The sequence below is a fragment of the Danio rerio genome, chromosome 15 (assembly GCF_052040795.2).
Source record: "Danio rerio strain M-AB ecotype USA chromosome 15, GRCz13ab, whole genome shotgun sequence".
Taxonomy (NCBI): Eukaryota; Metazoa; Chordata; class Actinopteri; order Cypriniformes; family Danionidae; genus Danio; species Danio rerio.
Genome location: NC_141035.1, coordinates 7,070,008 through 7,097,140, shown reverse-complemented (window position 1 = coordinate 7,097,140; position 27,133 = coordinate 7,070,008). Strand labels below are relative to the sequence as shown.

The 27,133-nt window shown below is 37.2% G+C and overlaps 1 protein-coding gene across 2 annotated transcripts; it reads left to right on the top strand.

Moving 5' to 3' along the window:
• Nucleotides 1-1,602: 1,602 nt before the first annotated feature.
• Nucleotides 1,603-26,845, top strand: meis3 (myeloid ecotropic viral integration site 3). Of its 2 annotated transcripts, NM_131778.2 has the most exons (13): nt 1,603-1,883; nt 2,212-2,298; nt 4,122-4,261; nt 5,484-5,658; nt 8,134-8,184; nt 8,275-8,325; nt 9,893-10,042; nt 10,130-10,238; nt 19,223-19,368; nt 22,973-23,049; nt 23,257-23,315; nt 23,401-23,487; nt 25,918-26,845. In NM_131778.2, exons 2-13 carry the CDS (start codon nt 2,287-2,289, stop codon nt 26,106-26,108), a joined length of 1,248 nt encoding a protein of 415 aa, NP_571853.1. In that variant the 5' UTR covers nt 1,603-1,883; nt 2,212-2,286; the 3' UTR covers nt 26,109-26,845. The 2 variants fall into 2 exon arrangements, with proteins under 2 accessions (NP_571853.1, XP_087139536.1); XM_087283410.1 differs by lacking the exons at nt 19,223-19,368; nt 22,973-23,049; nt 23,257-23,315; nt 23,401-23,487; nt 25,918-26,845 and adding an exon at nt 10,361-12,811 and having other exon boundaries at nt 1,756-1,883; nt 10,130-10,316.
• The last annotated feature ends 288 nt before the right edge of the window (nt 26,846-27,133 follow it).

Sequence of the window (27,133 nt, the reverse complement as noted above, 5' to 3'; positions counted from 1 at the left end):
GTGAAGTTGGCACCCCATAAAAACAAATAATCCCCATTTGTTTGTGCTGTTTTGTGCCACTAAAATAGTTTTACATAACAAAACCACAAAGTGGCATTTATTTTAAAGGAACTCTTAACACTCTTAACTTGCATACCAGTTCGAAGAAGAACCTTTAACATTTATGAAAACCTTTCATTCAATAATAGGATCTTTAATGTGTGCAAATGTTCTTCAGATTATTAAAATGTTACTTTTACGAAGAAAAAAATAATCTTTTAAAAACTATTAATTGAAAGATTTGCTGATGAATCAAAAATGGCCCTTTATGATATCAATTCCTTATAAGTTTTATTTTCAATAAACAATTAAACAACATATTCACCTGTCTATCAATAGGTTGGGGGTCGAGATGCTGACTCTTCAACAGTAGCACATTTTACTGACATTGCTCTCCAATCTTTATTGTCATTTACAGTGCTCAGCATAATTGAGTACACCCCATTTTCCCCCCACAGCCCAAAGACATGTGGTACAGGTGAATTGGGTAGGCTAAATTGTCCGTAGTGTATGTGTCTATGAATGAGTGTGTATGGATGTTTCCCAGAGATGGGTTGCAGCTGGAAGGGCATCCACTGCATGCATAAAACATGCTGGATAAGTTGGTGGTTCATTCTGCTGCGGCGACCCCAAATTAATAAAGGGACTGAGCGAAAAGAAAATGAATGAATGAATCAAGCAAAATACAGCAAAAAAATAAATAAATAAGTAAATAAAAATAAATAAATAAATAAATAAATAAATAAACAAATAAATAAATAAAATAGAATAAATACAGCCTACAAAACTTTAACATTTATTTTTTTCCGCTTCTCTTGATTCTTCTCTTTTTAAAATTTGTATTTAATATTTTTCTATAACATAAATTTGGGTTTATTCGTTTTTAGACCATTATCGTGAGTTCTTTTATTAGATAAGCTCCAAATTTGGGATATGCACAAATATAATATTGTATAGATTCCTATAAAAAATATGTATTTAAAAGATAAGGTGTACTTATATATGCTGAGCACTGTAGCTGATTATTTGCTATTAGTAATACTTTAAATGCATGACTTTAATTCAGGCAAAGCCCATTCCATGTTATTAAAATGAACAATGCAGATGTTTATTATACTATAACGCAATAATGATTCAATATTTACCTATATTAATTTAGCATTTTGGCACATTCTGTTGAATATTGAACATGTATAATTAACCTGTAGTGTTTGCTAGGACAATGGGAATATAATAAAAAAGTTAATATATTAACAATTAGTAGTTGCTGTAAAGGGGCTATGCAAACACCGGACAAGTCAAGTTACCAATGATAAAAGCCATTTTCCCACAAAACATTTTAAAATACAAAATATGTTGGCAAACACTTGGACCCCTCCAATGTAAGGCAATGTGTTAATGTATCACTTTAGCCCGCTTTAAATCGGATATTGTTGCACATTACAGCCAACTTATTATCAGAAAAAAAAATTGATTTTACACCGGAAAACCGATGGCAAAACTCGCAGACTACGCTACGCTGTGTCAAGAGCGTCCCGTCCTTCCGATGAAACGAAAGGCTCCGCGTTTGTAATGCTCGAGCGTGTGTGTGTGTGTGTATGTGATAAGGAGGTGGGGGTGAGAGACCCCGTTGTGTTTTGACCCCCTAAACAACTCCCATTCTCCATCTCTCACTCTCTCTCTGGTTTAAAGCTCCATCGCTCATCGTGGGGAGACGCATTCGAGCCCAACGCGTCGCTTCATAGACATCAGTAGCGCGAAAAGGACCCGACATCATCCCAAACGCGCCGCTAATGCTGGATACTCGGCCCGGTTCACGCTTCTGCTGCTACGTTCTTATTAAGGTGGGGTATATTTACTGCTCGTCTTCTCATCATATTCCACTATATCTTTAACGTAATACTATATGCATACCATGTCCGTGGGTAAAATTATCAAATTGTTATGGATAAACACAATAACAGTCATTTCGCATTCAATCTAGAGTAACACTTACGCTGTTATTTAGGTGGATACTTTTAAAGTGAAAAGCAATCTTGTCCACTAGTCTTATGTTTGCTTGCATACTAAGATGCTCCAAAATGGAGATGCTTTTGGACCTGAATATGAATATGGGTCGCTACATGTTTGTTCCAGTGCATGCTCTGGTTGTAAAATGTGTTTATGCTTTAGTTATTGTAGAGTATCTCCCGGTCTGACGTGTGTTGTCCTCCGTCAGTGAGTGTGTGAGCTCGGCTTCCGTATCGCATGGATAAGAGGGTAGGTGCTGTTTATTCCCTTTTCCTGGTCTTTTTTCTTGTTAGTTTGATGCAGTGATGATGATTAAATAATCTAGAAAACAACACATGGGCTATAAACAGCAGGTGAAAGTACAAACAAAAAGTACATTTAGCAATTGTTAGAATTTTAGCTGACAGTGTCTTACACTAACAAGCACTGCACAGTTTTGTAATACCTTATAATTCATTAGTACCAAATAAGAAAAAAAAAATGCTATTATTTACCTTTGATTAATATGTTTTTGTGCTGGCCTATATTTTATTTGGAAGATATTGTGTGCATAAAGGTGCTTTTATAAACTCAGCTGCACCGTTTAAATCCATATTAAAATCAATTATGTATTAAAAAAAGAATAAAAGGCAAATGTCAGATGGAGTGGTGTAGAAAAATCACATTCAGGCCCTTAGAAAGGCAGATGAAGTCGGTAAGTAGGTCAACTTTTGTGCTACAGTGAGCGGCCAAATGGAAATTCTTGTTGCGTTCTGTGCCTTCTTAGAAATGATAGTTATGATCCTGTTAATTTAACAACAGTCTATTCAGCCTCGGACTAAGATCTTGTATTTGGGCCGGCAATAACTCTCATTATGAGTAAAATATTTCTTAAAAATTCAATGTGACTTAATGGTGTGTTTATTGTCAATAAAAACCTGCTAAAATTATAGTATAGATTTGGATAATTTAAATCCAACATAGATTAATTTGTGTATTATTGTTTGAGGCTTTACGTTTTAGTGCAGTGCACATTCATTTTTTCATTTATTTTAGAAAAAGCAAAGCTGAAGCATACAGAGAAAAATTCTGCTTATATTTTGGTCATATTCAAATATGTTTAGTTTGCTTAAAATAATACATTTGTAATAATAAATGGTACTTAATTTTTAAAAATCTATAAAACAGGTCTTATTACTAATGCTATGCTATGTATGTGACCGCTTCTTTATGCTAAAACATGGGTAATTCTTTTAAGTTATAGTTATTTGAAATAGTTTTACAATAAATATTATTTACTGTTGAAAATGCTGCCATGAATATCACAGAAACCCAGCTTAAAAAATTGAAGCCAAATTAAAATTAAAATGGTGTCATCTAGTGCGCTAAAAAGAAGTAAGAAGTCAACGGGGAACTTAAATACTACAGAAAAGGCTGATTATTTGTAGATGTCTGGAATGTTTTCAGCTAAAACCGTACTTTTCAGAGGCTTATATTAAGTAATGTTATTAGTAATGATTGCAGCATCCACCTCAGTAATAGATGAGCGGTCATTGGAAATGGCTTCGATGAAATTTATAGCTGTGCAGTCAGATTTCCTTTCTGATTATTGATTATGTCACAATCTGGCTCGCAGTTCTTCTTCTTTTATGTTGTTTTTAAAATTTAAATTTATTTAAATTTTCATTGCTTTGCCTTGCCTTTTATGATCATATCTGAATATGTTATTAATCAGAAGGCTTACTGTATAACCAGCTAATTTGTGCAAAAGTGAAGGCTGGATAACTTTATGTATTCGTATGTAACGCTGTTAATTATAAATCAGTTGGAAGGTTTTTTTTTCTCGGGTGAGTTGCTTGGCATTCTGAAAAATCGCACATCAAAGCCTCCCCGCAACCAGTGTTTATTAAGGAGGAGAAACAATTAGCAGTGACTTCAAACAGCCTCTCGCTAGTTCACTCAGTCAAATGTACTGTCAATCCTACATAAACCTAAAAGTGAAAACGAATTTCCCACACATGGTGCATCTCACACTAACATAAGGCTGTGTTTCATCTTTTTCATTTGGTCTTATGCTATCTATGCGTATCTAGTATGAGGAGTTGGTGCAGTACCCAGGCTCTGACGCCATGCCTGTGGGAGGCTACAGGGACACCATGAGGTCACTTCCTCCACCTCACTATGGCCACACTGTGCCTGACTCTCTGAAACACCACCGGGACCAGATCTATGGGTGAGAGTCAGGTTACTTTAACCATCTGTTACAGTAAGATGGATGAGAATGCTGCGTTATTTTCATTTATGTGTCAGAACTTGTCGTTTTGGCATCATGTGAGTTCAAGTGATTTGTGTCAGAATAAGATGCAAAAGCATTTTAAACAAATACTATTTATAATTATTTTTTTCACACACATTTTTGTGTATTAAAATTACACTTTACTAGATGTTAAAAATTGTCACCGCACAAACTGACATATTGTAGTATTTTCTGGCTAGTTATTTGTATACAGTGTTTACAAACTAATTGTCTGGGCTAGACTGAATCTGCAGACATTTTTTGCTATTTCTTCGCAGAATTTCGTCAAACTTCTGTGGATTATGCGGAATGATTTTGGGAGTATCATAACAAAAAACTGAATATATGAAACAAAGAATAATACCTTTTTAGCTTATTTAATGTTTACAATGTAATTCCAATTAGATCTTATTTGATAAACAAAGCAAGTCTTTCATATTATAAATATATATATATATATATATATATATATATATATATATATATATATATATATATATATATATATATATATATATATATATAGATACATACAGTTAAAGTCAGAATTATTAGCCCCCCTGAATTATTAGTGCCCCTGTTTATTTTTTTCCCCAATTTCTGTTCTGTTGTGGAAAGATTGTTTCAGCACATTTCTAAGCATAATAGTTTTAAAAACGTATTTATAATAACTGATTTATTTTATCTTTGCCATGATGACAGTAAATAATATTTGACTAGATATTTTTCAAGACACTTCTATACAGCTTAAAGTGACATTTAAAGGCTTAACTAGGTTAATAAGCTGAACTAGGCAGTTTAGGGTAATTAGGCAAGTTATTGTATAACAAAGGTTTGTTCTGTAGATTATCGAAAAAAAAAAAAGCTTAAAGGGGCTAATAATTTTGTCCCAAAAATGGTTTAAAAAAAATTAATAACTGCTTTTATTCTAGCTGAAATAAAACAAATAAGACTTTCTCCAGAAGAAAAAAAATATTATCAGACATACTGTGAAAGTTTCCTTTCTCTGTTAAAAATCATTCGGGAAATATTTAAAAAAGAAAAAAAAAATTCAAAGTGGGATTTAAGTTGCACAGAAACAATAACTATTATTAGCAGTGTTGCAGTTTCTTACCCTGCAGTGTTGTCTTACTGTGAACATATGTGTGTTGATTTGCAGTCATCCTCTGTTTCCTCTCCTGGCTCTCGTATTTGAAAAGTGTGAACTTGCCACTTGCTCACCACGAGACTCCACCTCCATGTCAAACCCCGCCCACCTCCCTGGGATGACCAATCACAGTGATGTCTGCTCCTCTGACTCGTTCAACGATGATATTGCAGCCTTTGCCAAACAAGTGAGTCACTCAAGCACAGCACATCAAGGCCAATCGTAAACTAGAAGGATAATAGAAGTCATTCATTCATGTTCTTTTCGGTTTAGTCCCTTTATTAATCCAGGGTTGCCACAGCGGAATGAACCGCCAATTTATCCAGCATATGTTTTACACCACTGGTCACCAAACTTGTTCCTGGAGGGCCGGTGTCCTGCAGATTTTAGCTCCAACTTTAATTAAACACACCTGAACAAGCTAATCAATGTCTTACTTGGTGTACTTGAAACATAAAGGCTGGTGTGTTAAGGCAAGTTGGAGCTAAACCCTGCAGGGACACCGGCCCTCCAAGACCAGGATTGGTGACCCCTGTTTTACACAGTGGAAGCCCTTCCAGCTGCAACCCATCACTGAGAAACACCCATTCACTCACATACACTATGGACAATTTAGCTTACCCAATTCACCTATAGCACATGTCTTTGGACTTGTGGGGAAAACCGGAGCGTGCAGAGGAAACCCTTGCGAACATGAGCAGAACATGCAAACAAATGCCAACAGACCCAGCTGGACTCGAACCAGCAACCTGCTTGCTGTGAGGCGATCGTGCTACCCACTGCGCCACCGTGATGCCCCCGATAATAGAAGTATAATTCATTCATTCATTTTCTTGTTGATTTGTCCCTTTCTTAATACGGGGTCGCCACAGCGGAATGAACCACCAACTCATCCAGCACGTTTTTACGCAGCGGATGCCCTTCCAGCCGCAACCCAAAACTGGGAAATAGAAGTATAATAATAAAATATAATAATAAGTTATAATAAACTCAGTATAATTGAGTAATCCATTTACATGTAATGTTTTTTTTCTGGACAATTTTTACAAGACAAAACTCTGGTTGAACAAAACATCAGACTCATGACTCAATTCAACTCACAATTCAAAATCAAAAGGTAGCCTTTTCTGAATTTTAAGACATATACAGTTTGTAAACACGCACATGAATCTGGGATCTACAACTCATCATCTTAGACTAGTTTAAATATTTAAGGCAGCAGTCTAGTAGTGTTCCTTTGAGAGGGGTCTGGATGCAGACCTGACGCAATGCTGCATCCAATGCTTTTTAATGCGCACACCTAACCCCACCCAAAAACCCTAGCCCTCACAGTGACGTCAGTAGCTTCTTTGAAATATCACTGAAATTTGCAGTCTCAGCTTGCATCATCCAGATACTATTGGTTCATTTATGGCCTGTTTCCACTGAGTGGTACAGTAGGGTATGGGTCGGTTCGGTCACCTTTATGAGGCTTGCATTTCCATTGCCAAAATGGTACCAATGGTGGGAGTAGTGTACGACAGAAAGCTTCAGTCGACTTCATTCTCGCTCGAGGAAATGTCAAAGTAAATCTGTATGGGTCGTTTACATATCATATGAGAAGCACTTCTCACTAAACAAATGCTTTATACACATAAATACTTGTTTATACTGTGTATAAATGTTCATGACTAACCTTTCTATGAACATAACTTGATTATAACTGATAAATCAATTATCAATGATAAAAATAGTCTACTGTAACGTCTGCAATTATAAATTACAATTAACATTATAAATGCAACATATATCCAATATGTTACTAATTACAGAAAAACTACACACAGCTAACATTTAGTCCTTATTTGGCTTTAAAACACACAACATATAGCTCACAGTCAGTGCAAACCTCTAATCGGTATCTTTAATCTTAACCTCTGTTAGAAAGTAATTCTGTCATTCCGAGTTCATAATAGTCCAGAAGGTGATGATAACAGTTTAACATGGCAGTTATTTCATCTTTTAGGTTGCTGAAACAATCATTTGCTCCTTTGTTTTTCCGGCCTCTCCTTTGTTTTTTCTTTGTTTATTCGCACTTCCTTTACGCGTTTGTCTGTTTCTGAAAGGATCGGATGTCAGAAGTACTTCAAATCAAACACACGTTATTATTATCAGCTCAAGAAATTCGTTATTTCAAATATAGGCGCGTGGCGAGCACTATGGAGAAAGAGCAACCTCTTTCGCACTTTTAGATGTCCTCATAAAACAAAAACAGGACAAGGCAGATTTGGTTTTTCTTGACTTTGTGGCTGTTCATCAAGACGACGACAAGGTTAGTTTGAGAAAATGGTGGTTTCTTTGTTTTAATTCTCCTGGCTTGTTGCAGGAGCGAGTGATGTATCTCTGTTAACCAATAGCGTCCAGTTGGGCGTCTAGCTCCGCATTTTGGTACTCTTTGCAAAGTATACCTAAAAAGTAGTAAGGTACGGTTCGCTTTTAGGTACCTTTTGACAGTGGAAACGGACATAAAAGCCTTCCGAACTGAACTAAACCGTACTGTACCATACCACTCAGTGAAAACGAACCATATGCTATAGTAGTAAAATACCTGCAGAACTGCATAGATATTAAGCATCAAAGCCAGACTCTAATGTTTTTTTCTTTCTTTCTGCAATTCTGTTAGATTCGATCAGAGAAACCCATATTTTCATCAAATCCAGAACTGGATAATCTGGTAAGACATACAGCACATGTGATTAAAATAATAAAAAAATGTTTTCATGTCATTTTGAAGCATTTATCAACAAATTGTCTCTTTTAACAGATGATCCAGGCCATTCAAGTTTTACGGTTTCATCTATTAGAACTAGAAAAGGTATTTTTATCCTAGACTGTGAACCATTTTTATTACTGTATTTCATTATTTACTGCAATTGTTCATCGGATCTCGTTCACGCTTGTTTAATTTTAAATGTGACATGATAGGTATGCTATTAGCTTAGCCCCAAAGAAGCCCACCCTGAACAACCCCCCTTCATGGATTATTTGCAAGGCAGTTACATTATTTTATAAATGAGTAACGGATAACAATGCATTTATTGATTATTAAACAAACTGTATGAACAATGTTTGACAGAGCATGGAAATGTTCACAGTATGTCTGATAATATTTTTTTTCTAGAAAAAGTCTTATTTGTTTTATTTTGGCTTGAATAAAAGCAGCTTTGAATTTTTTAAAAACTATTTTTGGGACAAAATTATTAGCCCCTTTAAGCTAATTTTTTTTTTTCCGATAGTCTACAGAACAAACCATCGTTATAGAATAACTTGCCTAATTACCCTAACCTGCCTAGTTTATCTCATTAACCTAGTTAAGCCTTTAAATGTCACTTTAAGCTGTATAGAAGTGTCTTGAAAAATATCAAGTCAAATATTATTTACTGTCATCATAGCAAAGATAAAATAAATCAGTTATTAGAAATAGGTTTTTAAAACTATTATGCTCAGAAATGTGCTCAAACAATCTTCCCTCCATTAAACAGAAATTGGGGAAAAAAATAAACAGGGGCGCTAATAATTCAGGGGGGCTAATAATGCTGACTTCAACTGTATATGTTTATAAGTTTAGTGTTGTCAACATACTGGCATTTGTAAATTCAATACTTTGCGGATATTGATATATTGATATTCAGTAGGCTAATATTTTTAATAAAATAAAAATTGCTAGAAATATGTTCACTTAAAATTTCTTTAGAGGGAGTTTTTTTTCCCAGTTTTTGCCAAGATAGGCTGATGAGGCCATTGTGGCACTTTCAATCCTTGTTTCATTCATACTGGGCGCTCTTGAGCAGAAATTCCATATATGCTTCACAAAGGTAGTAGATTTCCATTCCAGGAAATCCCTAATATGGATAAAGGCATACAGCTATTGCTGTTGGTGAATGAATGAAAATAAGATCTGAATGAAAATGAAAAAGCTTTAACTGACCATTTACATGACTGCGACAATAAATGGTCTTTATGTGTTCTTCCAGCCATCTTACGTATTTTCATAAGAATAAAGTTGATTTATAATCCGATGCTAACTGACATAGCATGTTACAGAATATAGTTAAAAATAACATGAGATGACACATGACACAAAAGCTGCGTTTGGTGGAATGCACGTGATGTGGTAATTTCAAGTAATTAGATAACTAAATAAATGTTATACAACCTAAGTGCAACATATTCCAAAAGATTCCTTTAGATAATACATCAGGGGCTTAAGCCTCCAAAGCACCCCCCCCTTCCCACTGCCGTAGAGAGAAAAGGTGTATCAAACTTGTTTTAGACATGGATATTTCTTCTTGCAATATTCTTAGCTTTAATTGTATGTGAAAATAAAACACGAACATCCTGTCAGAATCATTGATCCTGATATCTATACTTGTCTCTCGAAGGTTCATGACCTCTGTGATAATTTCTGCCATCGCTACATCACCTGTCTAAAGGGTAAGATGCCCACTGATTTGGTGCTGGAAGACCGAGAGGGTGGATCTAAATCTGACATGGAAGACTTCACTGGTTCTTGTACAAGTCTGTCAGAACAAGTGGGTCATCAGGCAGCTAATACCTATCAACAAGGTAGTTGTTTTCTCGTGTTATGTGTCTGAATGCGTCTGTTTTCTCTGATCTAGAATCAGTCTTGGTTGCGAGACCCAGATGACTGTGTGTCAACCCCCTCAGGGACCCCCAGTGCCTCCTGTGGGCTCAACTCACACAGTGTGGAGAACTGCAGTGATGCTGGTATGTTTTGTTTTACTATGTTCTACTATGTTCTAAACAAAATCCTATGTGAATTTTGTTGTGTAGGGAGCCAAATTTGCTAAAAACTTGCACAGGGCAAACCTTTATTTGGTGTTTGAAAGCTACTGTCAAGGTTTACTAAAGATAGGCAGTGAAAAATCTGCATATTGAGTTTATTTGAACTTATTTTATTAAGATTAACCTCTTGAAATGTACCATCCCATTTTCTAACCCTAACCCATAGTATATTGCAGTCAAAATAATAAAAACGCAAGAACTACAAATTACACAAGACCAACGAATCAACAACAACAAAACAAACATTAACAGTAGGAGAGAAAAGCATCACAAGATTATCAGAGGGGAAAAACATCATATAAAATATACTTCGAAATATACAGATCATTCATTCATTCATTCATTCATTCATTCATTTTACTTTGGCTTAGGCCCGATCCCAAGTCTACGCCTTCCCCTTACCTTACCACATTCACATGAAGGGGTAGGGGTGTCCCAATTTTTTTTAGCTTCAAGGTGTAGGGCTAAAGGGAAGGACTAGATACCCATTGAAACAGAAATTTCTCTGGACCACACTCGAAACCAAGGGCTAAGAAAATTTCCCAGAATACACCACTTACAACGGCAGCATGGCTGCTGACTGAAGTAAGGAGATGCACAAATTTGTATTTTTTGTCATTATTATGAACTTTTACCACGACAAGCATGTTTTAATTAGTGGTGGGCTGTTATAGGCGTTAACATGCTGCATTAACACGAGACTCTTATCGCGGCATAAAAATATCACCGTTAATCTATTCTCAAAGTTGGGTTGGGAGCTGGGTCTATTCTACGCAAGCTATGGCGACTTTTTACCTTGATATTTTAGTGCGGATGTATGACAAAAAAGTGCCCCTCTGAATCAAATCTGCAGAATGCCTTTCTTCAGTTCAGCAGTTTCACTTTCACTCATGATCATTTCATTCATGCCCCCTTAAGCAAACTTGGGTAGGAGTGGGACTGGTAGGAGTGATACCGTATGGTCTGTTAACAGAATTGGCTCTGGCCGCCCTGGAGACAACGCTGTCTGCCTTCAGCTCCGGCGGCGAGAGCGTCAAAACTCGCCACGTTGATCTCGTATTTAAAGGAGCCGTTGCAGCATATCAGTTACATTCCTGCATAAAGCATGTTTCTAGCGTGAAAATGTTGCGCAATTCTTATTAAATTCATATAACAATGGAAGGTCAAGTTGCGTGTGGTGTGGCTTTGCTCTATTTATCCAATATGTGTCCACATGTCTGAAATATCCTGAAGCAGCTATACTGTTTTGTACTGTCACATCACGTGAGATTCCCGCTTTTTTGAGATAAAAATATAGAACATTAATGCACATCAGTAACTCGCCAGTAACTTATTTAATCCATGTTCCTGTAAGAAAACATTGTAAATAATTGAAAATCCGGCGACCGCAATCATCAAACCCTTGGGAACAACTGTGGCCGGAACCAAAGTTCACAGGTCTGTGTTCTCTGAACTCCTATCAAGCGGTGGACGTCTTCATTCTGATTACTTTCCGCCAAACCGCGTTATAGCTCATTACCATAAAGTTGGCTTGATTTCAACTCTCCTCGATGCTCACGCCGCCGGCTCTCTTTGAACATACGCCGCTTTCGGTGTGAACATACGGTTATGGAATTCAATAACGCACACTAAATGGAAAGAAAAAAAAAACTTCTGCATTTCGTGATATGTGTGTGTGTGTGTGTGTGTGTGGAGTCCTTTACTGACAGCCGCGTGTGTGGATCTTGTCGGAAAATAGGGCAAAAAGTCCTATATGACGGTAATAGTTTGATTGCGGTGTTTACTTCAATAATGCCACTAATATATGCATACTCCACGTCTTAATTCCATTTCTGTTTAGTTCAGTTATGACATATGGCTGAGTTTTTGACTTATGTAGGCCGAAAGTTCAAAATTTATGTTTAACTGAGTAAACAGTTAGTAAACACAAGTACATCTTATTGAACATCATTAATTTTCATCACCAATTTTCATAGTAGACCAGTTTCTTAAGCAGTCTGTGATGCATTTTGGAAACAGGAGATGAGCCCCTGGTCTAATGCGCCACCTGGCCTGAGAAACCCTTTCTCAAAGACTTATTATTAGGGTAGCACACATATTCTGAATGCCTTCGTCAGAATGCAAATTAGCCATTTTAATCTTGATTAATCTAGGTTTATTCCAAGATAACAGTAAGATTAATGTAGATAAATAAATTAATCTATGCCCACCTATAGTTTTAATACATTCATGACTGCGTTCGTGTGTTTCTGTCATGGTTTAAAATGCTAAAATTAAAACCCACAACATTCTGTCACTCGATGACACTCAAATACTCTGTCAAAAAAGTCTAGTGGATGGGAATGCGCTTTTTACAGTGTCTGGTATGACGTTAATGCTGTTTTTGTGTTTACATAGATGAATATGGCTATGGTGTAAATGCACAGTACAGTTACAATTTTATTACCACATTATATTGTTATGATAACATGATATATGCCTTCAGTGATTTCCTCAAGATAAATACTAAAAAATAACACAACTGAAATAACTACAGCAGTCGTAATTGTTGATCTCATATAAAGCAAGAGATTGCGATGACATATAATGACGTGTGCAGTTTTTGTAGTCCTGTCCCATTTCTTAAGCCTCCTTTCCACTGCACACGACAAACGACAAGCGACAGACCAGAAGTCATTCATTTCCAATGGAGAGCAGTCCGGGAGCTGCGTGGAGTTCCAATCATCTCCGTATGCGGAAAATTCGGATCCGAATTGAGCTGCAGTTCCGTTGAAATATTTTAACTCCTGCGACTAGACCGTATGCGACCTGCCGACCGGATATGATGTATTCCAGTTTTGTCCAAGCAGATCCGTGCGCGCGAGATGAAAAATAGGAGTTTATTTGGTTATTTCTTAAATTGTAAAAAGTCTATATTAAAAAATAAACTTTTCTGTTTATAAATGTTGGTAAGAAAGTAATTAAAAATATATTTTTAATGTTGTCTCCACATTCCCTCCGATATTTTAGCGGTCTATGAGTTTCTAGTATTCATTCATCCATTAAACTATGTAAACGCACAGAGAATAAAGGCTCTTGCTTTTGCCCTCCTTTATTTCGGACACCAGCTTCTCCCCCGTGGTGCACGACAACACTGAAAATACTGTGCGGCTGCCACAAGGGGTCGTATTCCAACAGTCATGTCCGAATGTCGTGTGCAGTGGAAAGGCGGCTTTAGCGCTAAATTTTGAAGCCCTTCCCCTTCACACTCTGTTTCAAGGGCCAATGGAAAGGGGTAGAGGGGAAAAATAGTATTGGGATTGGGCCTTAGTCTCTGATTTATCAGAGGTTGCCAACTGCCAACTATGTTTTACGATGCCTCGAATAATCGACCTTCTTGCTGTGAGGCAACAGTGTAATTTTTAGCTCTTTGTAGCTGTTTTTGCTGCCTGTGCCTTTAACGCAAATGAGCTAGTTCTCCCTGCCCACCGTTCCCATGTGCTGGTCAGAGTGGGCCCCCGTCTCCTGCAGCGTCAGATGAACAGCACAGTGACATAGGCCCTGTTTACACTGTCAGGTCTTGATGCCCAATTCCGATTCGTTGCCTATATCAGTTTTTTGTCTGTCTGTTTACACGTTCTTTTAATTGTGACTCATATCCGATTCATATGTTTATACTTGCCATACAATTTATGACGCTGCGCATGCCAAAGGTGGGTTCTAGCATCTGCGCGACACTAGCCACGATGGAAGAAACTGTCTTGCTTTTAGCTCTGCAAAATAAGCAAAGTTCACCCAACTCTAAAATGATTTTGAGGCGGAGGAGGAGGTAAAGGGCCGTCATCGCAGCTTGCGCCTATGGTTGATACATGGTGTCCTCCACCATTTAAAGGAATTTGTGGGTACGAGAGATTTCAGGTCTGGTGGAAGCAAATTTTGGCGACTGACCACTTTCGTCCTCCATGTTTCCTCTGTTGTTGTTGTTTACCACGTCAGCATCTCCACATATGCTCTTCCTTCTACGTCATTAAACCACAGAGAGGTACCACAATGCCTCAAGAATCAAATAAATCTGCATGTTTACATGATTGTCAGATTGTCACATATCTGATTTATATCTGATTTCAAGAGTGCACACTTAGCTCTTGATTTATACATAGCTTGTTCGGCATGCTGTCCTGGAAGAGAGCCCTGAGCTCAAGCAATCCTCGGGCCCAGGGCTCACCCCTTTCACAGGGCGAGGGGAAATTGAGCTGTGGTCGATCTCAAACTCCCCTGCCTCTGATGCCAAGGTGAACTTCCTGAAAGTAGACACTAGAAAAAAGATCTAGGCTTATTTTATCTATAATATAGAGCATATTTGGACGGTTGGGAGGAAACGGGCGAGCCTGGGGGAAACCCACTTGGACATGGAGAGAACATGCAAACTCCGCACAGAAATATTAGATAGCCCAACGAGGACCCGATGCCATTGGTATTCTTCCTGTGAGGCAACATTGCTAGTCACCGGGCCCATTCTGGATAAAGGTGGAAGAATGGGAGGGGGGGGGGGGGGTTCTTTTAGACGTAGATAGTTGTAGAAAGGAAATGAGGATATATATATATATATATATATATATATATATATATATATATATATATATATATATATATATATATAAAGGGACTTGGGATCCTTTGATTGGAGGATCATGATTAGCTAATGTGGGCCAGCTGGGTCAATCATGAGCACGTGCTCCTCACAAAATTTGTTTAAAATTAAACTTCACTTATTTCCACATATGAAGGAGGCCTGAAACTGATCTCTAAATCCCCGAATGCATCTGTTTTTTTCGTGTTTACACGGTCATAGAACAGAGCCGGAATTGGGTAACATTTGACTGGCAGTGTAAACGGGGCCTTAGATGAAGGAAGCAGATCTCACATAAAGTTTGTGAGAATTACTACAGTAAGAACTTTCCCAATGATTATTTGATGTATTTGTTGTGGAGTTTATTAAAGCCTTTCTGCAACGATGAGTCACACACAATGTCATTACAAAGTTCATGCACACACACACACGCATACAGTGGACACACACACACGGCGTGCTTGTGTTTAACTTTGCACTGTTTTTGCACGGCAAATGTGACAGGATACACATTAATATCCACTGCTCTATGGATAGCCGTTATGTTAATGTACAAAATAAACCTGATTTAACGTCCACAAACCAGGATTAAAGCATTTTCTTCTATAATTGTCCTGACATGCGGCAATCCTGACATGTTGATGAATTACATAGCGATTTTACCATCTTTAACTTACTTTATTACAAACATGTTTTAAAAACGTTTTAAAGTTATAAAACTAAAGCAGGTCGCACACCACGTATTTTAGAATTCTAATCATAGGTTTCTATCAGGATACACACACCGGCGCCGCAAGTCGGCGGCTGTCGGCGGCGCCCGGCGACGGCTCAGGACGCAGTTCATTTTTCAGCCGCGCCACAGAGCGCCATCTGATTAGTTTCATGTTAAATATCATTCGAATGTGCGCGTCTGGTGTGCGATACTTTAAACTGTCATGTACGCGCCGTGTCACGGCGCCGAGCGGCGCTTCTGGTGTGCGACCTGCTTAACTCTTGACCATATTTAATAATTATTGATGATCACAGAGCGCTGAACAGATCCCGGCTGCTTTGCGCACGTCCTGTCTTGTGGATATAATTATACGCGTTATTATGGCGACATGTTAATGCGCGGCTGTCAATCAATTCAGTGGGCGGGGAAAACCGCACTCTTATGTCACATTGCGATGGACCTCACAATTTAGGATTTGGATCCTATTTTAATGTCAGGAAATTAAAAAAAAAGACTTATTGTGTTTCTATCACACCAGTGTAACACACAGCTCTGTCCAAACAGCTTCCACAAGATGATTTTCATCATAGGTGCCCTTTAAGGGAAAAATAAAACATAGTTATAGTATGAGTATAGTATGCGAGTAGTATAGTATAGTATATAGTATAGCGAGTATAGTATGATTAATACGCAATTTAAAGGAAAGATCAGAATCAAGCCATACTCCAAGGTATTTATTAGTATCTTTACATGCACAAGAACAGCTGTTTAAGTTTTTAGGTGTGTTCGACTTCATGCAGCGCTGTGCAGATAGATCGATATCTGTCTGAACCTCGGCTCAGTTGGCATTTCTGTGAGGAGTTTGCATGTTCTCCCTGCGTTCTTCGGGTGCTCCGGTTTCCCCGACAGTCCAAAGACATACTGCAGGTTAATTGGGTAGGCTAAATTGTCCATAGTGTATGAGTGTGTATGTGTATGAGGGTGACAGGCCCAGACGACAGGCCTGCCGGAAGGTGTAAAAAAGTCGTTATCATATGGACAAGTCTAAATAAAGGACTTGTTCCAAAGAGCCGACCCCGCAACCATACGGGACTAAGGCCAAAGAAGAAAAAGAAGATTAAATTATTTAAATAATTATAATATATAAATATAAATATATATATATATATATATATATATATATATATATATATATATATATATATATATATATATATATATATATACATATAATTTCCTGTCAAGCCGTTTATGCACAAATTTTAAATGACATTGATGTACCTGCTCTTTCTGGAAAACGTCTGCCTAAAGTGTTGCTCACTTGTTTTAGGAATGTCCTTTTGTACAATCTTTTTGGATTAAAGTGCTTTATTGAAAATGTTTTCATTATCCAAAATAATCTTAATCATTGTTTAAGACTCAGTCAAAACTCCTTGTTTTGGGTTTTACATGAATATATATTGGCATGTTTTATATCTATAAATGTAAACAAATGTAAACCCCTTTTTAGCATAATCAAACAAGAAGTATTAGCCTAAAGACTGATGTTAAACTCCTACAATTTGTGCTTATTACTTTGTATTTAATAGTCTTATTCGTTTAAATGTTTACCCTCTTGTTTCCCCTTATTTCTCTCATGCGTTTGTTATATAGTTAATTCACAAATCCCGTATTGTTTAAAAATGAACTGTTGTTTGTATTCTGTTTCATCTGTACTGTAAATCATTTGTGGTTATAAATAAATAAAAATGATGTGATCGGTCATCAATCATGACTGCCGCAATTTTGAACCCTGAAGTGTCCAGCTGTCCGGCTTGACAGCTCCGTTTTCAACTCCGTCCCCGCTCGGCTAATCTCGTTAATCACCAGCTGCAGCCGTGCTTCATGCCGAACGCACCTTTTGTCTAATTAAATAGTGTGAATGATATATGATATATGCATTTGTTGGAGTTCCTATTTAGATTTAAAAGTCATGATTGGAGAGTATTAAATTGAAACACACAGTGCAATTTTCACTGTTATTAAAAATCCAAAATGTGTAACTCATTAGATGCTTAAAAGGTTAGTTGTAAGCTTTTAATGTGACTTGGCTCAAGACAAATTAAAGGGTCACGAAACACCAAAACACATTTTTTGAGCTGTTGACAGTCGTATATGTGTCCCACACTGCTAAAAACACTATTAGGACACCTATATTTCACTAAAAAGTGTAAATTGGTTGTTTTTGCGTTATTTTAAGCAAATTCGTACTTCCGGTTTGAAACGATTTTTTGAAGCTGCGTCACGGCTATGACATAATAGCATGTATTCCAGCGTGCAGACTGGGCGTCTGTGCCAGAGTGAGTCTTATTACGTCTTACAGTGTGATGCATTAATGCATGAGTAAGGCTTGGTTCAAACCAATCAGCGCGCTCTATTGTGCAACTTCATTAATATTCATTGCTGTCAGAGTGTAGACGGCAGAGACGCCACGTTGTATTGGCAAAACAAGCGTGAAGTGTTGCTGTTATTGTTTGCTGCAGTTAAGTTTCGTTTTCATTTTCTCTCATTTTTTCGCGACAACAATAACTTATGTGTCTAAGGAGGAACATTGTTTACCTGAGAGCTGTTCTCATCTGCAAACGCTGAGATCCCAGATTCGCTTGTAGTCTCCTCTTAATAAAGACGTGGCTCTAGTTGCTGGTGATTGTCCTGTCTCTACAGATTTGGTAAGTGAGTGATCAGTGCTCTTTGTTTATTCAGTTCGTATTTTATTCGTATCAAACAAACTATTGCACCAATGTAAACAAGTTAGCACTAACAGTTACAACCAAACTATAACCTCGTGTTGGATTTAGTGACGGGAATAACACACGCGGCTTTCTGACGCTACCTGCCGTGTGCATCTAAGTTTCCGGGAAACGCTGAGTTTTTTTTTCTCTCATTTGCCGTGCGGTATCAAACATTGCATGAAAATACACGCTTAGAGCAGTTCCTCGAATCAAATATTTCGTTTGTCGGGAGGGACATGAATGAATTCCCTGAATGAAAGAGCCAAACTGCAGTTAAAGTCCACCATTTAATAATTTGGCAAATAATTCGACAACAGATGCCCATGTAAACACAGTCACATTGTCCGCTGTGTGTGTGTGTTTTGACTCTGAAATTCAGCGCGCCCAAATAGACACTCCCACACCAAGCCTCTTTTCTTCCTCCGACATTCCCCCCTAAACAGAGCTGGACACGCCCACTTTTCTGACTTATTCCAAAGTAGAGGTGTGAAAACACCCTGCTGAAATGAGGGGGTTTCATGGCCCTTTAATATAAACATATTGATTACCAAGCCACATTATCACATCGGTCAGACAGGCTGACACATCTGTGTTCTTCAATTTGAATGAAGTTATCACAATTATCCGCAGAAGTTTCCACTTCCATAAGCATTTTTATGGGATGGCAGTTTCTTTCTAATTTGTCTTGTTTTGTAAAGCTAGCCTGCATAGCGCAGTGGTAAATGTTTTAAATGATATTAATGTTGCGATTCAGTGATTGCCAATTTTAATCCTATCCTATATTTCGATGCACATGTGTGTTGTGTTTTATCAGGTGATGGGTTGGATGGAAGTGTGGCTTCTCCCAGTACAGGAGAAGAAGATGAATCAGACAGAGACAGGCGAAACAACAAGAAAAGAGGAATCTTTCCCAAAGTTGCAACTAACATTATGAGAGCTTGGCTCTTTCAGCACCTGTCGGTAAGAAAGCCAACCAATTCAGTTAAAAAAAACACTTGAAAACTACAGAAATGTGTTCCATGGAAAAAAATAGCCAGCAAGGGTCGCCCATCTTGCGGTCTGTATGTGTCCTAACGCCCCACTATAGTGAAGGGGACTCTATACTGCTCAGCGAGCGCCGTCTTTTGAATGGGATGTTAAACCGAGGTCCGGACTCTCTGTGGTCGTCAAAAATCCCAGGATGTCTTTCAAAAAAAGTAGTGGTTTAACCCCAGCATCCTGGCCAAATTTGCCCACTGGCCTCTGTCCATAATGACCTTCTAACCATCCCCACATCATAATTGGCTTCATCACAGTAGCTGCATCTTAAATGGCACACTATGCACTCATGCACTATGTACTTATGCATTTACACACTCAACAGCATAGTATATGTACAACCCAGGCTCATTCTGAAAACGTAGTCCTGTGGACGTTTCTGGAGACCGCGAAATACGTCCCAGGAGGTGTGTATTTGTGCAGTTTTTGTTTTCCTGAATCCACGAGAGGCTGTTGTGTGTCTCTCTCGCGAGCGCCATTCTCGCGTAAACCCACAAGAGGCCGCTGTCGAACGATCGTCCGTCCGACTGGCTAAATGATTGACAGGGCGACCGGCTAATCGTGGTAAAAATCGGACGATATACAGTTGAAGTCAGAATTATTAGCCCCCGTGTATTATTCACCCTCCTGTTTATTTTTTTTCCCAATTTCTGTTTAATGAAGAGAAGATTTTTTAAACACATTTCTAAACATAATAGTTGTAGTAACTCATTTCTAATAACTGATTTATCTTTGTCATGATGACAGTAAATAATATTTTACTAAATGTTTTTCAAGAAACTTCTGTACAGCTTAAATTGACATTTAAAGGCTTAACTAGGTTAATTAGGTTAACTAGGCAGGTAAGGGTAATTAGGCAAGTTATTGTATATCAATGGTTTGTTATGTAAACTATCAGAAAAATAAATTGGCTTAAAGGTGCTAATTATTTTGAACTTAAAATGAGTTTTAAAAATTTTAAAACTGCTTTTATTCTAGACAAAAAAATATATATATATATTTCTCAGGAAGAAAAAATTATATCAGACATACTGTGAAAAAATTCCTTGCTCTGTTAAACATAATTTGGGAAATATTTATATATATATATATATATATATATATATATATATATATATATATATATATATATATATATATATATATATATATATATATATATATATATTACATTTGTAATTCTATTACATAGAAAAATGGCAATATTTTGATATGTACAGTGACATTTTATATAAGTAAAATGTATATGAACTATTATCTCATATATGTAATTTGCATATATTTCAATATATCAGATTTCTATTTTGGGATCTGTGTTACCATCAGTCTGATCTTGTGGATTTGGTCTCTACATCACAGTGGTGTTTTCATTACTCAGAAATCTTGGAAAGAACCTTTAGTCAATGTGAATCCAGGCTAGACATTGGTCTGCTATGATTGGGCTTACTTACATACAGTACAGCAATGTCAGATATAAAAACATTATCTGGAAAAGGTGTACACGGAACAAAGAAACCATGAATATGGAATAAGGTTGAATAAAGATGAAATCTATTGATAATGTAGTCCAGTTGGGTCATCTTCTGTGGTAATTGATGTCATTTGATCTATCCTGAAACTTTCATCCTCTAAACATGTAATATTGTACATCAGCTTCTACGCATCAAGAGTAATGCAACAGTAATTTGTCATTTTGAGTGCTTGTATCAGTTGATAATAACATCATGTTAAGTAAATGAATACGCATTTATTTCAAATGTAATGTTTGAGTTGCATTTTGAAATGGGATCAATTTGATGTTTGTGTTATATTAAAAAAGCAAGTTTTGCAAAAACGTACAATTTTGGCAATGGTTGGGAATTTTGTGTCTAGAGTTTTTGAAAACTGACACCAGACTTCTGAAATTTCTGGCAAAACGATTGTAAAAAACTGTAAAATAAGTACTAGTATCTAAAAAAATATCTATTTAATAAGTACTAGTATCTAATGAATAAGTATAGTACCAATTAAATAGATACTGGTATCTAATGAATACCTACTAGTATCTAATGAATACCTACTAGTATCTAATGAATACGTACTAGTATCTATTTAATAGGTACTAGTGTCTAAAGAATGAGTACTAGTAACTAATAAAAAGAACCAGTGTCTAATGAGTAAGCACTAGTATATTTTTATAAAGCACTAGTATCTAATGAATAAGTACTAGTAGCATGAAAAGGGCTGCTCGATTTTGGGAAAAATCATAATCACGATTATTTTAGTTAGAATTGTAATCACGATTATTCCAAACGATTATTAGTTGAAGTCAAAATTATTAGCACTTCTGAGAATTTTTAAAAAATAAATATTTCCCAAATGACGTTTAACCGAGCACGGAATTTTAACAGTATTTCCTCTCATATTGTTTCTTCTGAAGAAAGGCTTATTTGTTTTGTTTCGGCTAGAATAAAAGCAGGTGTAAATATTTTGAAACCCATTTTAAGGTCAATATTATTAGCCCCTTTAGGCAATATATATTTTGATTGTCTGCAGAAGAAACGACTGTTATATAATCAACTGCCTAATTACCCTAATTAAGCCTTTGAATCACACTTTGAATTTGAATGCTTGTATTTAAAAAAAAAATCTAGTGTAATATTATGTGCTGTCATCATAGCAAAGATAAAATAAATCAGTTACTAGAAATGAGTGATTAAAACTATTATGTTTAGAAATGTGCTGAAAAAAATCTTTCCATTAAACAGATATTGGGGAGGAACAAGGGTTGCTAATATTCAGGAGGGCTAATCATTCTGACTTATATATATGTATATATACAGTTATTTTTCTCCCTGCAAAGGAAAGAGAAATAAATACAATTAAAAAAATATATAAAACAAACTGTGCTTTAAGCATCTTCACTGTAAGAAAAAACACTTTAGCTACAAAAGTCTTCAGTCAAGAGCAGTGAGGGGTTTTCTCCTTGTTTTATTAATAATGATAAAAACAGGCGGCAGTAGGAATTGCGCGCTGTTACTTTAATGGTTTTGCTTTCACGTGTCTTTTGATCCTCAACTCGTTTGTTTATTATAAAATGAGAGTTAAATATGAAAAATCCCCAAACACGGCGTTTTGACACCTATTTGACCTTTAAGCGCTCACGTTAAGATGACTTTAGATGTCTGCGCTCTACTCGTCACAGTGTACGAATGAGAACAAATGCTGACCACATGCTTCTGACTGTGTCTGCGCGCCGCACACACACAAAAGCATGCGGTCGTTCGCCCTTTTAAGAGCAACAAGTGAGGACAACTGGAAAGGGGGCGGTAAATAATGGAATAATCGTTTATCTCGATTAATGGTTTTTCATAATCGTTAAAAGCCAAAATCGAAATCGGATTTTCAATTAATTGCACAGCCCTATCAGATACTAGTATGGGCTATATATTAAATGTCAAAACAGCTTGCCATATTCTCACAGAGGTCACACCGGTCACCTAAACATTCTTGATTGTTATATTAATAGCATTTTGTTCTCTCTCAGCATCCGTACCCATCTGAGGAACAGAAAAAACAGCTCTCGCAGGACACAGGTCTCACCATACTGCAGGTCAATAACTGGTAGGTAATGAAGTTTCAACCAATAATAAGCATCTCCCATCATGCGGATCTGTTCACAATCATGAACAAATGTGGGATTTTGAACTACTGTAAAATGGGTGAGGGAATTTGAAATATTGTAGTTGTATTGATGTATAAGATTAAATGTTAGAGTCAAAAATGTGGATGTTCTGTTAATGTGTGCCTTCATTTGCTGCATCCATTCAGGTTTATAAATGCCAGACGCAGAATAGTCCAGCCAATGATTGACCAAACAAATCGCTCAGGTAAAATAAAGTATTTTGTATATTTCTTTGTTTATGACTTTGTTATAATATACTGAATAAGGAGTATTTGTGTGCATTTCCTCAGGCCAGAGTGCTCCGTACAGTCCAGAAGGGGCAGCACTAGGAGGATATGGTTTAGATGCTCAGTCCCATTTAGGTTTAAGGACTGCAGGTGAGATTTTTGTGTGCATCGATGAATACATAACTACACTGCCAATACATTGCTCTTGAAAAAAGAAAATTAAAATAGCCATGTGTTGATTTATTACAACCAAACTCATACATTTTTCTCAAACTATATATTATGAAATTATGTTTGGTCAAACTTTAACATTAAAACATTTATACTAAGCAAAAAAAATCACTTATTATTAAGATTATTAAGAAATGCCATTCATTCATTTTCTTGTCAGCTTAGTCCCTTTATTAACCTGGGGTCACCACAGTGGAATGAACCGCCAACTTATCCAGCATGTTTGTACCCAGCGGATGCCCTTCCAGCCGCAATCCAACTCTGGGAATAAGAAATGCCATACCTAATTGAATTTCTTAGGCACACAGCAAGAACAAACTTAATGTAGGTCAATACATTCATTCATTCATTTTCTTGTCGGCTTAGTCCCTTTATTAATCCGGGGTTGCCACAGAGGAATGAACCGCCAACTTTTCCAACATGTTTTTATACAGCGGATGCCCTTCCAGCCGCAACTTATCTGGGAAACATCCACACACTCATTCATACACACACTCATACACAACAGACAATTTAGCCTACCCAATTGACCTGTACCGCATGTCTTTGGACTGTGGGGGAAACCGGAGCACCCAAAGGAAACCCACACGAATGCAGGGAGAACATGCAAACTCCACACAGAAGCGCTAACTGAGCCGAGCCGAGGTTTAAACCAGCGACTCGGCGACCTTCTTGCTGTGAGGCGACAGCACTACCTACTGGGCTACTGTGTCGCCCAGGTCAATTCATGTATATTTTAAATTATGTTTATTTTTATCACTTATTACACTTTACTTTTGCTATAATAAAAACTAAAACGCTAAACTAGCTAAAATGTGAGCACAGTATATAATAATATTATAGTAATATGATAATTTTATACAACCCCAAATCAGAAAAAGTTGGGACAGTATTAATTCATTTTCTTTTCAGCTCAGTGCCTTTATTAATCAGTGTACGCCACAGCGGAATGAACCGCCAACTTATCCAGCACAGGTTTTAAGCAGCAATTGCCCTTCCAGCCACAACCCAACACTGGGAAACGCCCTTACGCTCTTCACACACATACACTACGGCCAATTTAGCAAACCAACAACCTTATAGCTGTGAGGCAATCATGCTACCCACTGCGCCACCGTGACATCCTGGGACAGTATGGAAAATGTAAATAAACAAGAATATGGGATTTCTTAATTTACTTTGACGTGTATTTTTTTAGATGGTGACAGGGAGTCTGAAAAGTCACTAGGTTTGCAACACTAGCTGGCAGTGTATTTGATTGATGTGCTGCGCTCACACCTCGCGCATGTGCAGTACGGAAGGAATGTTCCATTATTAATGGGGGCCCCCGATTTAGAAAAGAAGTAATAACGTTAAAATCCTAACAGTTATAGACAGATTTTTCAACATACGATAGAAAATGTGTAAAAGAGCTATATGAAAATGACTTCTTGGCATTGGTCGGGGGCCCCTAATTCCTCAGGGCCCTAAGCGGCTGCTTATCTCGCTTATTGGTTAAGTCCGCCCCTGAATATTTGCTTGAGATAAGTAAGGACTACTTTGGAAATACTTTAAAGTAACAGTTTACCCAAAAATGTAAATTACTCCACAATGTATTCAATGTATATGACATTTGTCTTTCAGACGAACATGGTTGGAGTAGTATAAAACTGTAATCTGGCTCTTCCATGATGTGTAATGATTTGGGGAGTGGCCGTTTCATACAAAATCTTACAAAGAGGTATACATCCAGTGTAAAGCTAACCTATATGCCACCAAGGGGTTTACGCGTCTCTAATGAAGGGGATGAATGTGTTTTTGTAACAAAAATATGTCAAAACCTTAGATCAGTGGTCACCAGACTTGTTCCTGGAAGGCCGGTGTCCTGCAGATTTTACCTCCAACCCTAATCAAACACACCTGAACAAGCTAATCAAGCTCTTACTTGGTATACTTAAAACATCCAGGCAGGTGTGTTGAGGCAAGTTGGAACTAAACCCTGCAGGGACACCGGCCCTCCAGGACCAGGATTGGTGACCCCTGCCTTAGATGATAAACTAGACTTCTGGCAGCTCCATAATGTTATACAATAACACCAAGACAACTAGTTTTCTTGTTTGTTTTTGTTTTCTGTGGTAAACAGGCTGTGTTTCCATGAGATGGCTCTATTCTTGGAAATTCCATTACAAATGTGTCTCACGTCATGCGTCTTATGACATATTGTAAAATCTTTTGCAAACATGCCACATTTTTTTAAGAATTACTGTGTTTTTATAAACTTTTTTAGTCGCTTCAGATTTCATCTGTTTGCTTTTTCTCGTGATTTTTAAAAACACCATATTAATTAAGTCTCTTTTTCTTCATTTCAAGGACTTCAGGGACTGCCATCCCTGCCCACAGATTACCCCGGGGCACTTCTGCCCCAACCTGGATACTCTCACGCAGGCCCGTCTTTGCACCCCTACCCCGGCCCACACACTGCCATGCTGCTTCATCCACCCCCTCATAGCCACCCCAGCGAAACCCTCATAGGACAAGGGCTTGACATACATGCCCACTGAGGGATGGAAGGGTACATTGTAATCGGACTTTGCAGTACCACAGCCCACTACCCTCAGCAAACCTTCAGGGCATCACCACAAAATGACTATGAGAATGTCTTAAATGCACTGACCTGGCATCATAAATGTATCGAAATGTTCATTTTATGCACTCAGCTCCCACGCGATGCCCATTCCAAATGCCTGACAGACTTGTTACATTCCTTATCAACATTTATTACTATCATCTCATTGCTCTTGATGCACTGTACTCAATTCAGTATTTACTAGTTGTAATGCACATTGCTGCATTTGATTGGATACACCCATGTCTTCCTATGGCCTTAAGGGCGATATGAAATCTCCCTTAATCTAACATTAAGGCCTTCATTGCCTTTCTTGCCTTGCCTCCGAAAACCCTTTTTGAGGAGCACAAACGGAAAACAGCATATACCTCCTCATTCAGGACTCAAATATATCAGAAAGTCCTGAAATTGTCTTCTGAGATAAACAACTGCACCAAATCCTGCTGAACATGGTTAATAAAGTGTAAAGGGTGGAGCTCATGAAACATGACCAGGTCACTTTCCATCCCCAAATTTAAAGGTTTTGCACTGGAAAGCTATTGTGAGAAAATTGATACAGTTTTTTTTTCTTTTCTTCAGATAATTAAGAAACATTTCCAATGATGTTATTCCCTCTCGCATTTTATTTGATTATTATTCCTTTTTTTTCCTCAGTAAATGAGTTTATTGAAGTAAAAAGAAAAAGATTCTTTTGAGTTTGGAGGGAAACGGATCGAGGTGTTCTGGTTAAGTTTTGTGAGATTCATCCATTAAAGTCAGCTAAGAGTCTTTGTCTTCCTAGCTTAGGGACATATGCATTTCTTTCAGTTCTGTTAAAAGTGATTATTTAATATAATTATTCTTTATTTTTTTGTATTTATCTGTTTTAGAAATATGGCTACTAAAACGATAGAGTGACAATAATCCGAGTGCCACGTTTTTTTTTAATATCTCGATATGAAAAAGGTAATATTTTCTTCA